The sequence below is a fragment of the Drosophila rhopaloa genome, unplaced genomic scaffold, assembly GCF_018152115.1.
Source record: "Drosophila rhopaloa isolate 14029-0021.01 unplaced genomic scaffold, ASM1815211v1 contig_2, whole genome shotgun sequence".
In the NCBI taxonomy this organism is placed as follows: Eukaryota; Metazoa; Arthropoda; class Insecta; order Diptera; family Drosophilidae; genus Drosophila; species Drosophila rhopaloa.
In genome coordinates this window covers 16,041,343-16,054,102 of record NW_025335083.1, presented here as the reverse complement: position 1 = coordinate 16,054,102, position 12,760 = coordinate 16,041,343, and the positions used below count along the sequence as shown (strand labels likewise).

General features: G+C 37.0%; 1 protein-coding gene across 4 annotated transcripts in view; it reads right to left on the bottom strand.

Moving 5' to 3' along the window:
* LOC108037842 (rap1 GTPase-activating protein 1) overlaps positions 1-12,760 on the bottom strand; it is an 89,033-nt gene that overhangs the window by 24,300 nt on the left and 51,973 nt on the right. Inside the window, exon 1 of one of the 4 annotated variants that reach the window (XM_044459905.1) lies at positions 10,256-11,711. The exons of the other annotated variants lie outside the window; for them this stretch is intronic. Within the exon in view, the coding sequence (XP_044315840.1) occupies positions 10,256-10,441 (186 nt within the window). The 5' untranslated portion in view covers positions 10,442-11,711. Of the gene's footprint in view, positions 1-10,255; positions 11,712-12,760 lie in introns of those variants that run through there. 4 annotated transcript variants of the gene reach the window in all.

Sequence of the window (12,760 nt, the reverse complement as noted above, 5' to 3'; positions counted from 1 at the left end):
GATAGCGGCAGCAAGGAGAATAATTAAAATTTAAATATGTCATATTTATTAATTGAATGGAGCACAAATCCAACGAAATTATGTCGTTTCTTGTTTACTGAAGAAATACTGTTCAAAAATACTGGAAGAAAAAATAAAAGGAGAAAGAAATAACAATCTACGGTTATACTAATAAATTGGGTAGTTTATTTTCTATAAGAGCCAATTATTATTGTTAGTTTTAAACTGCAAAGTATTTAAAAGGCCTTTTCTCCTCCATAGCAAACTGCCTCATTAATTTGCAAATGGCTTGCCAAAGTAACATCGACGTGACCAGCCTCACATTCTTAAAAACATATACAACCGATCGTAAATAAAATTGTTTTGCCGTACCTGGCGCTGGTTTTCAGATGTCACCCATAAACATTTCAGAAAAATATACTTTTTACGAGCCAAACAGAAAAAGTCAACCATAAACAATTAACTAAAAATAAAGCAAGGAGTGAGAGAGTCAGAAATTGAAGCGTGTGACATGGTGTAATGAGGATTTACGAAAAGGTGACCGTATGGCTTGGTTCGCGATACCGAACGTGACTTCAGCACATGGCTCGAAACCCCTGAGAAATTTAGGTAGGAGATTAAAAACCTCGGTACTCGATTCGTGGAAGGCTATAGCAAATGTTCGGGGAAGGAGGCAACGAGACGAGAAGCCTGTCATTAAGTGGCAGGCGCCAGGGACAGGAAACTGAATTAGTGCCACCTACGCGCTGCTGCCACGCCCACAGCGCCCACACGAGTCCTCCTCCGCAGGATGTAAATTGACTTGACTCTCGCACAAAAAAAAAGAAATGAAAATGAAAATAGAAAGAGAAAAAATCCATAGCAAAGTCAGCTCAAAGGCAATTTGCGGCAATTAAAGATACATTCGTTTATATGTTTGTGTATCTGTGCGACAGCATGTGCCAGCGCAAAATTGACTGTCCATTAGCAAAACGTTGATTTTGTGTTATTTTACTCAATTTACTTGCCATTGACATTTGAACTTGACTGGCTTTGATTAAAATAGACCAAAGAGGAGTGTGTGAATAGAAATAGCAACTGAATTCACAAAAGATTTATTGAAAATAGTCAAATACAAAAGAACCAGGAATGTGAATAGATAGTTTGAATCTATAGTATTGTTTCGGAATTTATGGGACATTGGTGGGAAATTTATTGGTTCTTAGGTGAATGACTCAAGTCGCGGCTGTTGGTCTTTTGATTTTGTTTGGTTTGTTGATAGTTTTCCATATGACTCAGCTCACGATTGACTGTATCAATTAGGAGAAGTACAATGTCTAGACTGCCAGACGGAGCATGAAGGATAACCAAAGTCTCAATTTACAGTCCATTTCAACCAAAACTCGATTTCTAAGCATTTTTCTATGCCAAACTTGGAGAAAAATAGGAAATATACATTTTAATAAGTGGAAAGAAGTAAAACGAGCCAAATGAATACGTTGTTTATTTCCGAACCAAACTATTTGTTTAATTACAAGTAAAATGCATGGCATTACACACATGTTATTGTGAAAATAATCTAAACAAACATTTGATCAGTTTCAGGTGTGTCACTATGAACAAATTCTAAAATTTCTGCTGTCTTTCCACATTTATTTCTAACTGTAAACATATTTTTTCCAGTGATTTTCGCAATTGAAACCTTAGTGCACCCAAAGGCCATTTGGGTGGGTGGTTTCAATCGCGATCGGGTGACTTTGCGAGTGTTATTGTGACGGGTCCGCAAAACTGCTGCTCAGACACACCTTGCGCACGAAATTGCCGCATACAATGACGCCAGCAATGCCTCGTAATTAGCCACGTTTGACTTTTCGTTAACTGAAATTGATTTTGATTTTGTTTTGCTTTTGCCTCGCTCCTAATTAAAATGAAAGTTTTGCCGGGTAAAGTGAAATTGTTGAAAAAATAATAGAGAGGAAGGCGTTTGAATGATTGATTCAGAAAAAAATCCGAGCCAATTGGCATTGCAATTCCAGCAATTGCAAATGTCATAGAAAGCAATCGAGTCAGTGAGAGCAAGTCGACAGGCAAATTGAAATAATTGCCAAGACAGAGAGCGAGAAAAATGTCCCAGAGCGAAACTGAAAAAATATATCAGAAGAAATCAAGCTGAGAATCAATTAAATAGAATTTGAAAGTGATAGATGTTGGTCAAAGAAAGTGCCTCTGAATTTTTCTAAAAGAAAAGCATTTGACTAGATTTCCAGAGACCTGTGCAAAAACTTGCCTCAACCTTAAACATAGTTAATCAGACATCCATTTTGAATGATGGCACTTCTATTTATAAACGAAGAGTCAATAAAAAAGTCTCTATATTAATTAAGTATGAAATCTTCTTTATCTCGTATATTTCTATAATTATATCCTGACTAATGACAATACAAATCAATGATCAAATTAACATTGTTTTAATATATGTGTACTAATTGCTAGTATTGTTTGTTTGTAATTTTGTTCAATCCAATCTCAGCTGTCTATAGTTTGACAGTCACTGGGCAAATTATGATTACATAAGCGTGGCTTCGTCAACAGGTCGTTTGAACAGCATACAGCAAACTAAAGCCAAATAAACTTGTTCGTTTAACACGAGAACTGTGAAATCAACTACGAGTAAAAATTGTTTGTAAATAAAACTCGTTTAACACTCACGGCAACAATGAACAAAAAAAGGCAAAAGAAACCTGTACTTAGCTGGCAAGTAAATTTTTAATGGCACAAGTTTTTCATTAAACACATATCTACTTTTTAAATGGTTTAGTAATAAAAGAAAAAATTTTATAGCTTGGCATGCGTGAAGTGTTGAAGTCCGAATAGAGGTGGAATATCGAACAAGTTAAGCCAAATTACGCAAGGAAAAAGCTGGAATCTAACTAGTTAACATTGTATTGGTCTGGGAATGGTTTACTAATTCATTATATATATGACTTAATATTATATATTAGAATAAATCTTCATTTTTATTGGAATATTTGTAGTAGAAAATGGAAGAGTAAAGGAAAAGTAGGAAACCAAATACTGATAATAACATATTTCTTTACTTCTGTGCTCAGCTCATAAATTAGTTAACCCAAGTACAGCAAATGTCATGACCATATGCTGAACCAATTCCGATTCCCACTTGCATTTCAGTTGCGACGACAGACGAAGATTCGAGAGGCCCTCAGAACGCAAAGTGAGGGGGAGTGGCAGTAAAATGAAGCGACCTGGAGCAAAACACTTGCAGCTGTTCCCGATCCACTGCGGTTGCAGTCGGGCACTTTACAGCACCACCAGATCCACGAGAACCACCAGAGCCGTCAGTTGGCAGCTGGTATGAAAGCTTTTCTGGGTCACCAACGCATTGAATAAAAAAAAGAAGGAAACAAACAAACGCTGCGGCTGCTTATGGCAACTTTTCACTTCTCGGCCCGGCAAAACAAAGACAACAAAGCGTGGCAAGAAGACAACAGCCGCAAAATGATTCTCCAGCCATCTCATCTCGGCCAGTTGGGGATAAGCATCTCGCTTTGGCTTTACAGCAGGCTTCAAATGCAGCATGGGCCTGCATATCTCGGCTTTGCCATCTAGGCTCGGCGAACGTGGCGTATGCGCAATATGGCCCACAAAACGCAAAAAAAGAAAAGGAGAACGAAGATAGGATACCCTTTTCGAGTAAATTAATAGGGAACATTTTATCAGTGCCAAAATCTCTGAATAGAAAAATTGTTTGGTTTATGTATAAACCAATTCTTTAAAATTAAAATGCTAAGATAACTTAGGAAATCAGTTTTTTCCAAAATATTAATTCAAAAATAAAATTCTTACTATGAAATATTACCTAATTTTTTTTTAGTTTTTATGCTTAGAATCCAATGAAAATATTTAAAATTTGTAATTAAAACAATTTACTTTCTTTGTAAGCCCAAAAGACCTAACCCAAAACGAGGTATCAACAAAATGGCAAACTTAAGCGTGCAATGCCTTGGAGGCCTCCTCTGTATCTGTGGCTGCGATGATTATGATATACATAAATCTCCGGCTCATAGAGAGATGCAGGGAAATGGAGAAAGAGTGGAGAGTTCAAAGACCGCCAGTTGGCTAATAGTTTTCTCCGCAGAGTTCTTGCCGGCCAAATAGCCGTTGCTTAAAAATTGAAATTCCTCGGTCGCTTTTTGCGCGTGTGTGTGACCCAAATTGCTTTTAGACTCTGCCGCCAATTAACGAAACAGTTGCAGTTTAGCCAAATGTATCTAATCATGACAAATTACATTGTGCAAATAATCGAATCGGGAGACGGCGAACGGAGCAAAGCGCCGCCAATTATGTTAATTGATAGTAAAAGTCAAGTCGCCGTCGAAGTCTCGGTCTCGGCCTCAGATGGCGTTCGCATCTGTATCTCTAGCTAATTAAAAGCGATCTCAAAATGCAAAATGTTGCAATTAGTTTGTCAACAAACAGACGCGACAAGGTTTCCACTTCGGGCTGAGGAATTTTGTTTCGTTTTTGCCCGCACTTTTTGGAAAATCCGAGCCTACTGGCGTCTGTTGGCTCAGCTGCTGCAATTTAGGCCAACAGCAAGGGGTAACGCCGGGGTGGTATGAGCTAAATTTGCCAATGTTTAAACAAAACTTAGAGTCAGATAACAGACATGCAAATACTTGCCATAAACGGAAAGACAAGGAATGCGTATAAATAAAAATACACGAATGCAAACAAGACAAGTACAAACACTAGGTATTCAAAAAGAGTTGGGAAAGTTTAGATAAACTGTACGTACCGCATATCACAATCAAAGGCCCCTCAATGGCAAGAAAGTGAAGTAATCGATGGGCTTCGATAAGATAAGATTGTCCCTGTTCAATGTTGATATGAAGACATGTAATTTACATGCTTGCAAGGGGGTTTCTTTTAAATTACGTAAACATCAAATATAGTATCTGTCTTAGTAAAGTTCATTGCCCTCTGAAGAAGTACACAGATAACTTTGGTTTTGTTATTAAGATGTTTTAAATATACTTTTTTTTAGGAACAATATAAATTGAAATATTCAACGTATAACAAATGATGTGACAAACTTCTGTCCAAAAACTACATAAGAAATAAAAGTTTTTATTTAACTCTACTTCTCTTTCAGGCCAATTGAAATTTATTTATTATTCTAGGCCATTTTTCAGCCACAAAAACAGCATCCAATGGTCACTAAAATTGATCTCCTTCATATAATTTAAGTTCCACTTGCATTTTTCACTCTCTGCCAGAGTCGTGTCAGAATGTCAGGCAATATAAATGGCCCGATGTCGGCCTCCAGTCCATAGACTACCATGTGGTCATAAATCGAGCCATCTAGCCGATCTGCTCTACTATGCCAGGCTCCACTGTTTGTACTTTTTTGTTCGGTTTTTCTGTGTTTTCTGTTTGCTTGGTTCTATTTCGAATGGCTGCCTCGCGTATTATTCTTTTTTTATACGCTTTCAATTTGGGTCAATAACATTTGGCAACTTCAGTGCGTCGCCAACAAGAAACAGCAAGAAAAAAGGCGCCAAGTTCGCCGATCGGAGGCTAAAACGAACACACAATGGCTGCCAAAGTTAATTGCAATAAAATAGCAACAATGGCAACTATTTTTCATTAATTACAAATTGAAATGAGCGCGAGCAATTTTCACAAATCCGCCATTAAAAAATCGTTTTTCGTTTGAGTTGAGCCGCTTCTATAGAAACGATTTGTTGTGTTTTGTCTGGGAAACAAATAAAGCGAAAGCTATTAAAATCTGGGTATAATAATATACACCGAATATATCGAACGGAATAGTTTGAATATGGAAAACAATGTGAAAATATGGGCGACATAATAAAAGTATTAACAGAATATTAAGTCGGAATATCTGGGCTTATTTATGACCGTCCATAATGAAAAGTGAAAAAACTTTTACTTTTGCTTGGGGTGGGCAAACAAAAGATATAGCTTTATAAAGACGGACAGATTCTTTTGAGTGAAACTTTTGGGAGAAACATTTCATAATTTCGAGCTGTAAAAAGGTGTGGGCTTGGCATACTGTATATATATCTCTTGTCTAGAACCGATTTCGCCATATAACCACTTTATTTGTCAACAGTTGACATCGACTGTCGCAATTTTGTCAGATTTCAATTTGTCAAGATTTTTTGTGGAAGGTGGAAGTGTGTCTGTGATGGCCCTCAAACAAAAAAAGAAAAATAAACCAAGCAGCTGCCAAAAAGTGTTTTCTTGTACAAACACGAAAATTGTTTAATCATTAAAGAAAAGAAACACAAATAATACGCGACCTTATCTTCAGTTTAAATTTGTATATCTACAAAAAGACAAATTATCAGGTTTTATTTCTCAGGCAAATAAAAGCAGACGAAGACCTCTAAAATCTTATCGCTTTTCAAGCGATAAAAGAAACAGATTAAGAAAAGAGTGGGAAGATAGCTCACTGAAAATTGTGTTAAGGTAGCTAATAAGCTAGTGTCAATGTTTGGCCAAAGCTTCCATTTCTGTAACCACAAATACACAGAATTGTTTTCATTGTATCGCCCTCAACGCAATTTCATATTTTCATTTATATTTATTCATTTTTTTTTTGGTTGCTTTTACCGCTGCCATCAGCAGCAGATACAACAAAAACAATGCAGGCAAGTCAATGTCGTCAACACAACTTTTAACATTACACAACAACAGCAGCAACAAAACACAAAACAACAATTGTTGGCTAGGTTTTTCATGCTTTTTAATGCCGCATTGTCATCACATTTGTTGCCATTACTTAGATATATGCATATGTACATATGGGCATCTATATATGGCATTGTATGTATAGAGCCAGCAATTGTTGCCAATATGAATGGGTTAAAAGGGGGGTGTTGCGGAAGGCGATAAAAATGGAGAAACACGTGAGAAGGCTGAGAAATTAATGACGTACTGGTAACGCTTTAATGAAAAATGCTATGGTAAATTATAGTAATATATAAAGGTCTGAGGATCTAGGCGGAAATAATAATAAGAGATGGAATAAGGAACGTGAAACTAATTTTCAGAAAACACAAACATTGTTAAATTTTCCATAATCTATTTTCCCATTTTATCACACTTTGTAGTACGTTTTTACAATTATCCAACAGTAAACAGTAAGCGATATTTTCCTGTCCATTTTTCTACCTCTCCAAAACAAGATCTTTGACTGATATTACCGCTCAAAACATTTCTTGGAAGGCCCTATCGATAGCTACTTTCTCTCCTCTTCTTGGGCTTGTTTACCATTCATTGATCTATCAGTTGCAGACTTATCTGGCATATAGGATCGCAGGCACTACCTGCTCTTATCGGTTTCTCTTTCTCCTGCTGAAAAACATTCGCAGTTGTCCCGTGTGGGTTTTCCTCTGTCTGGAGTTCCCCTACTCGATTTTACCGCCTTCTCCCTACTTTTTCCCTCTTGTGTGGGCATTGTTGTCTGCTTTTAATCAGTCTGAGGCATGGCATAATCATCATCATCGTCGTTTTCGTTCTCCTTCCAACATCGTCATTGTCAAAGAGAAACATAAACATAATTTTTTCATATTTTGCTTCATTTTTTTTTTTGCAAAATGCAAAATGGATATCCGGTGCTGGTCGTTCCCAGAAGGAAGTACGCAGTGGCTTTAGCAATTGACTAACTGAACGATTGACTAAATGACGGAGAACCAAAGCCATGAATCACTTTAAAAAAAACGGGTAGACAGAAAAGGAGTCTTTTCATTAGCAGTTCTTGCATTCTCCTTCCTTTTTTTTTGCCCATTAATCGTGGGCCATTATGCAAGACACGCGCCTCCAGCTCGACTGCAATCCATATGCATTATTCCGGGGGTATGTGTAGGGGATTCGGGGGAATTACGAGGTATAGGAGTTGCCTGCACCTCTGCACCGATCGTTAGTTACATGCTGACCATTTAAGGGCAGACAGACTTCGAGTGGCAACAAAAAGCGAAAGCGTTTCCGAGAGACCTTGAGGCGGTTTCTTCAACTCGTTCTCGGTTTCAGAATTCTCCACCCCCTGTCCTGTATCTTTGTATCTTGAAGTGCACACACAGCAGGAGGTTTTGGGTTGGAGGAAAACGCAGTTCTCTAAGCATTTCAAGTGCCTCTCTCTGTCTCGTCAGAATTAGCCGGGGAAACCTTGACATCAAACGCAGCGAGAAATTTCCCCAGCTGATATGTAGGCATTGAAAGTATCTGGCAGATACACAAAGGGATAGCACATGTGGAATGCTTACGAAATCGAAAGGGGAGGAGAGATACAAAAGTATCTGCTAAGCAAGCAGCGAAAGTTTGTGGCTTTTTGTTTTCAACATCATCATCTGTATCATCAGCAGACTGAATGGGGCCTTAAAGATAATTTTTGTTCAAATATATGTGCACAGAAAACAAAAAGGTATATTATATGATGATAGGTTGGATTATTTTTAACTTAAAATCATCATTACATATTAAAAGCGAACAAGTGAATTAGGTGAGTGCTTTACTCGCACTTTACAAGTGTAAACCAAAATGGTACGTGTTTATCTTACCGCAAATTTATAAAATACATCGGGCTACATTTTTGTATGTGCATAAGAAAATCCCAAACAAACAGCCGCAAATAAAATGAATTAAATGCGGATAAAATAGCGAGAGACAAAGGAATGCACAAGGTGGCGATAACAATTTTGGGAATTAGGGAATTCGAATGGAGAACGAGGCTAAAAACCTCAATTGGAGCGTGCGATCTATCTGTGTGTTTGGCGAAAGTTGTGCAAGCCAAATATATCTTCGAGATACAAATACATCGTGACAGCGAGAGAAGCTTGGGTAGAAGTAAAAGTGCGTAGGTAAAAGCTTCGAGCGGAGAATGCGGCTAATGGGCATAATGATGATGAATGCAATCACAATCTCAATCACAATCAACAACCCAATCATCGTCATCATAATCATGAGTTCCCTAGACTTCGGACCAAAAAATAAAAACCCGATACCGCTTTCGCTGCGGCGGCGGCTGTTGAGTGATTTATACGAAATGTGTCAACTCTGGCTGTCTTTTGTGTCTCTCTCCATTTTCTAGTTGCTTTTCCAATCGACCAACAAATTGCCTCCAAAGATTCTAGACTTTCTAGGTAGTCTGCCAACAATTTGTAGGCACTGTCTTGCGACATAAAAATTACACAGCATCATTCAACATGTGTTATCAGTTAGGCGTTCACGGAATTGTTGATTCTGACTTTATTTAAATTAAGCAACTTAAAAGCACACAACAACACACTTACACACAGAACGAATCATGTGTAAAGCCGCTGAGTAACATTTTTATGGAAATTGAAATAAAACGAGAATTTTCATTCAGCTTTTTGGTATTAAAAGCAGACATATTCGGTGGCGGTGATAAGCCAGGGAGAACGACCCGGGAACAGAGCTCACAATGGTTTGATGGGGCAGTTTGAAGTGCCATTATCAGGGGTATTAAAAAGGGGTATTAAAGTGGAAGACGAGACAGAAAAAGTGCATGTAAAGATCACAGCAGAAGTTTAAAAATAAAGCAATAATTATATTCAGTTTCATTCTACTCAGAATACATGGCGTTGTTAAAAAGAATTTTGTATTTCCTTTAATAAAATATTACTAACCTATACAAATTTTATTTTTTTTATTTTTAATTTATTAAGATTTTTTATTTAAAGCTCGTAATTTATTCAACAAATCCAGTCAAGCTATAAATATAGAAGATAAACAAATCAAAACTAGCAGATAAATATTTACCTAGATAGTATATGTGCACACCTAATTAGCAATTCTAAACTTGTGTACAGAAGGGCAACTTATGAGGTTGTATCGCTGCTTCCAAGCTGATATAATCCGACAAAAATACAAAAATGTATTAAATAAAAAAAAAAATCAGAATTATGAAGTCTCAATATCCCATCCAATTGCTCTCAAAAACTGTTTTTCCAGCTACATTTCTGACACCCACACTTTACAGTTGCTCTCAAAAAGTGCAACAACGTGTTTGTGACTAACCGCAAACAATGCTAAAAAGAGGCGAACAACAACGGATAACACCAGCGAACAACATCAATTACAAACGCCCAAATTGCATTTAATTAATGGAAATGTATCCCAAACGTAACGTGATGTTGTTGTTGTTGGTGTCAAAACAGAATCGGAATTGGAATTAGAAATGGGATCGGGTAAGTTTTCAACCCACACATACCTCGCGATTGTTGTTGTTGTTATTATTGTTGATGTGGTTGTTGTTGTGTTGCTGCTGCTGCTGTTGATGAGTGTTGTTGCTGCTGCTATGGTGATGATTGTTGTTGGTATTACTGCTGCTGCTGCTGCTGCCAATTGAGCCCGATATACGCGATCCGGGGGAATCGCGCCATCTCAATACCCCCATGACTGCCTGACGCACCCAACGTCTTTCGGCGCCTTCGCTATGAAATGCCACTGTTGATGTTGCTGCTGCTGCTGCAGTAGGTACTGCTGCGTTTGTTGCTGCTGCAGTTTGCTGTTTTAGCTGCTTCTAAGATTTTGGTCTATGACTTCATTTAAACCTTCTTCTACTGTCGCTGCTGGTATTCAAGTTGTTGTTTCTTGAACTTTCTCGCTTTTATGGGCAAAAATTCGTACGTTATCCTGTGATGTTGCTGGTGGTTTTGATTTTGCTGCTTATTAAATTTTGATTTTTTAATGCCTTTTTTGCATTTTATTTCACCCAGAAGATTTTTCTGTGATTTGCTGATTGTTGGAGATATAATATCTATATCTAAACCTTTTTAAAAAGCTTTTTATTGAACGCGAAGTGTTTTTTTTCCTATAAATTGTGCAGCTGTAGTTGAAGTTGTGGCTTCTTTAGTTAACGTCTTCAAAGGGTTTTTTTTTGTATAGTGGGCGTTCTAAGATCAAATTACTATTTTTCCAAGATGCGGCTGATGCTGAAATTGCAGTTGTTGCTTCGTTACTTCACAAACTCGGGTTAGAACTGCATCCGTGTACCTCTGGTTAGGGTTTTGCTTCAGTGGGCGTTCTCGGGTCTAAAGATATATTCTGTGGTAATTGCTATAATGTTTGCCGACTTTTTGCTTTCGGCTGTTTTGCTCACAAAAAAATTAACGATTTTTTCATAAAAATCTCTTTTTTTACGAGTTTTTTAACCCGTTTGACGGGTTTTTTTTTGCGCTCTCGCTCGGTGACTGTCAAACTGCGGCGTATATGCAAATATTGGGGCTTTCAAATTTTCGGCCAACCAATTTCTAAGCAAATAATTTCACTCGTATCGGTTAGATCCATGCATATGGATGAGAGTATATATAAGTATTGTAAGATTTTTGATGCGTGTTTTATTTTCGTAGATGCACCGCACAAACACACACCCGAACACGCATATTTACACCGATGCAGTTTGGTTTATTGCACTCACAAAATCGGTTTTCGGTTGTTGTTGGGTTTTATTTCGGTTTCGGCATGGAGAAACTGAGAAAAAAGAGCAGATTATGCAGCTTCTTCTTTTTAAAAATAACTCAAAATGCGTGCGCTCCTCGGTAGTTGTTTTTGTTTTGAATTCGTAACGAACAAAAACACGAGCCCGAAAAAAGAGAGCAAGATTTTTAAATTCAAACCGGCTCAAACGTCTGTTTGCGGCAACGGAAAAACGGCAACTGAAAAATGTCCAATGTTGTTCGCTGCTCCGGCCTCTGCCGCTGCCTCAGTCGCTCTGCTCTGTCAACGCACAGTGGGACGGAAATGACACATAGTGACATAAAATCTTTTGCATTTAAGCGGTTATTGAGATATGACTAACTGATGATACGAAACAAAGATTAATCATATTTCAGTTGAATTTTTTTCGTATTTTTTATTTTTAAATTGACAACTGTTGTATAGATTGAGACATTTAAACACACATTTTAATACAATACAACACAATTTAAAGCCATAATATTATTAAATTTCAATTAATTTATTAACCAAATAAAAACGTAATTCTTGGAAGTAATTGTTTAAGGAATAATGCACTTAACCCAAGCGAAATCGTTTGGAAGTTTCGGCATTAACAATATAATGGTAAAAATACTATTTTCGACAAAAATGTCAACTCTATGGCCCACTGTGCGAAGTCGCGTGCTCTCGAAATGCACTAAAAAATATCAAAGCCTGGCATTCAATTGGAGCTGTGTGCGTTAGAGTGAGAGCGCTCTATAGCTGAAGAAAGAGAGCGGCGCCGAGAGAGTGGTGCGCATGCGTGGGAGCTGAGAGGGCGCCAACTTTAAATCGAGTGTTTATTTAATTGCTTGTTAATAAATAATAAATTAAACAAGAGCTGTAAGTAGCTTTCAGTTAAATAACAAATTGAGCCCCTTTGTAAAATTTCAATCATAAGTTGGTTTTCTAATAAAATAATCTTTACCCAAACACTTTATTTATATTATATGCCGTTAAAACTTTAATTTAAATTATTGTGATATTCAGCTTTGTTAATTCAGCCTTGAATCATATAAAATTACTAAGAGCTTATTGTTTGTTTTTTTGTATTATTCATTTTTAAATATTTTAAATCACACATTACATTTAATGGTTAATCATATTAAACAAGATCAGAAATGTTGCGAATATTACAAATTATTGCTTATATTTTGACTAATTTATTATCAGAAAAAACTGGCGTACATTACTAATTATATAACTCAAAAACTTCAGGGACATCAGAAATATTTTA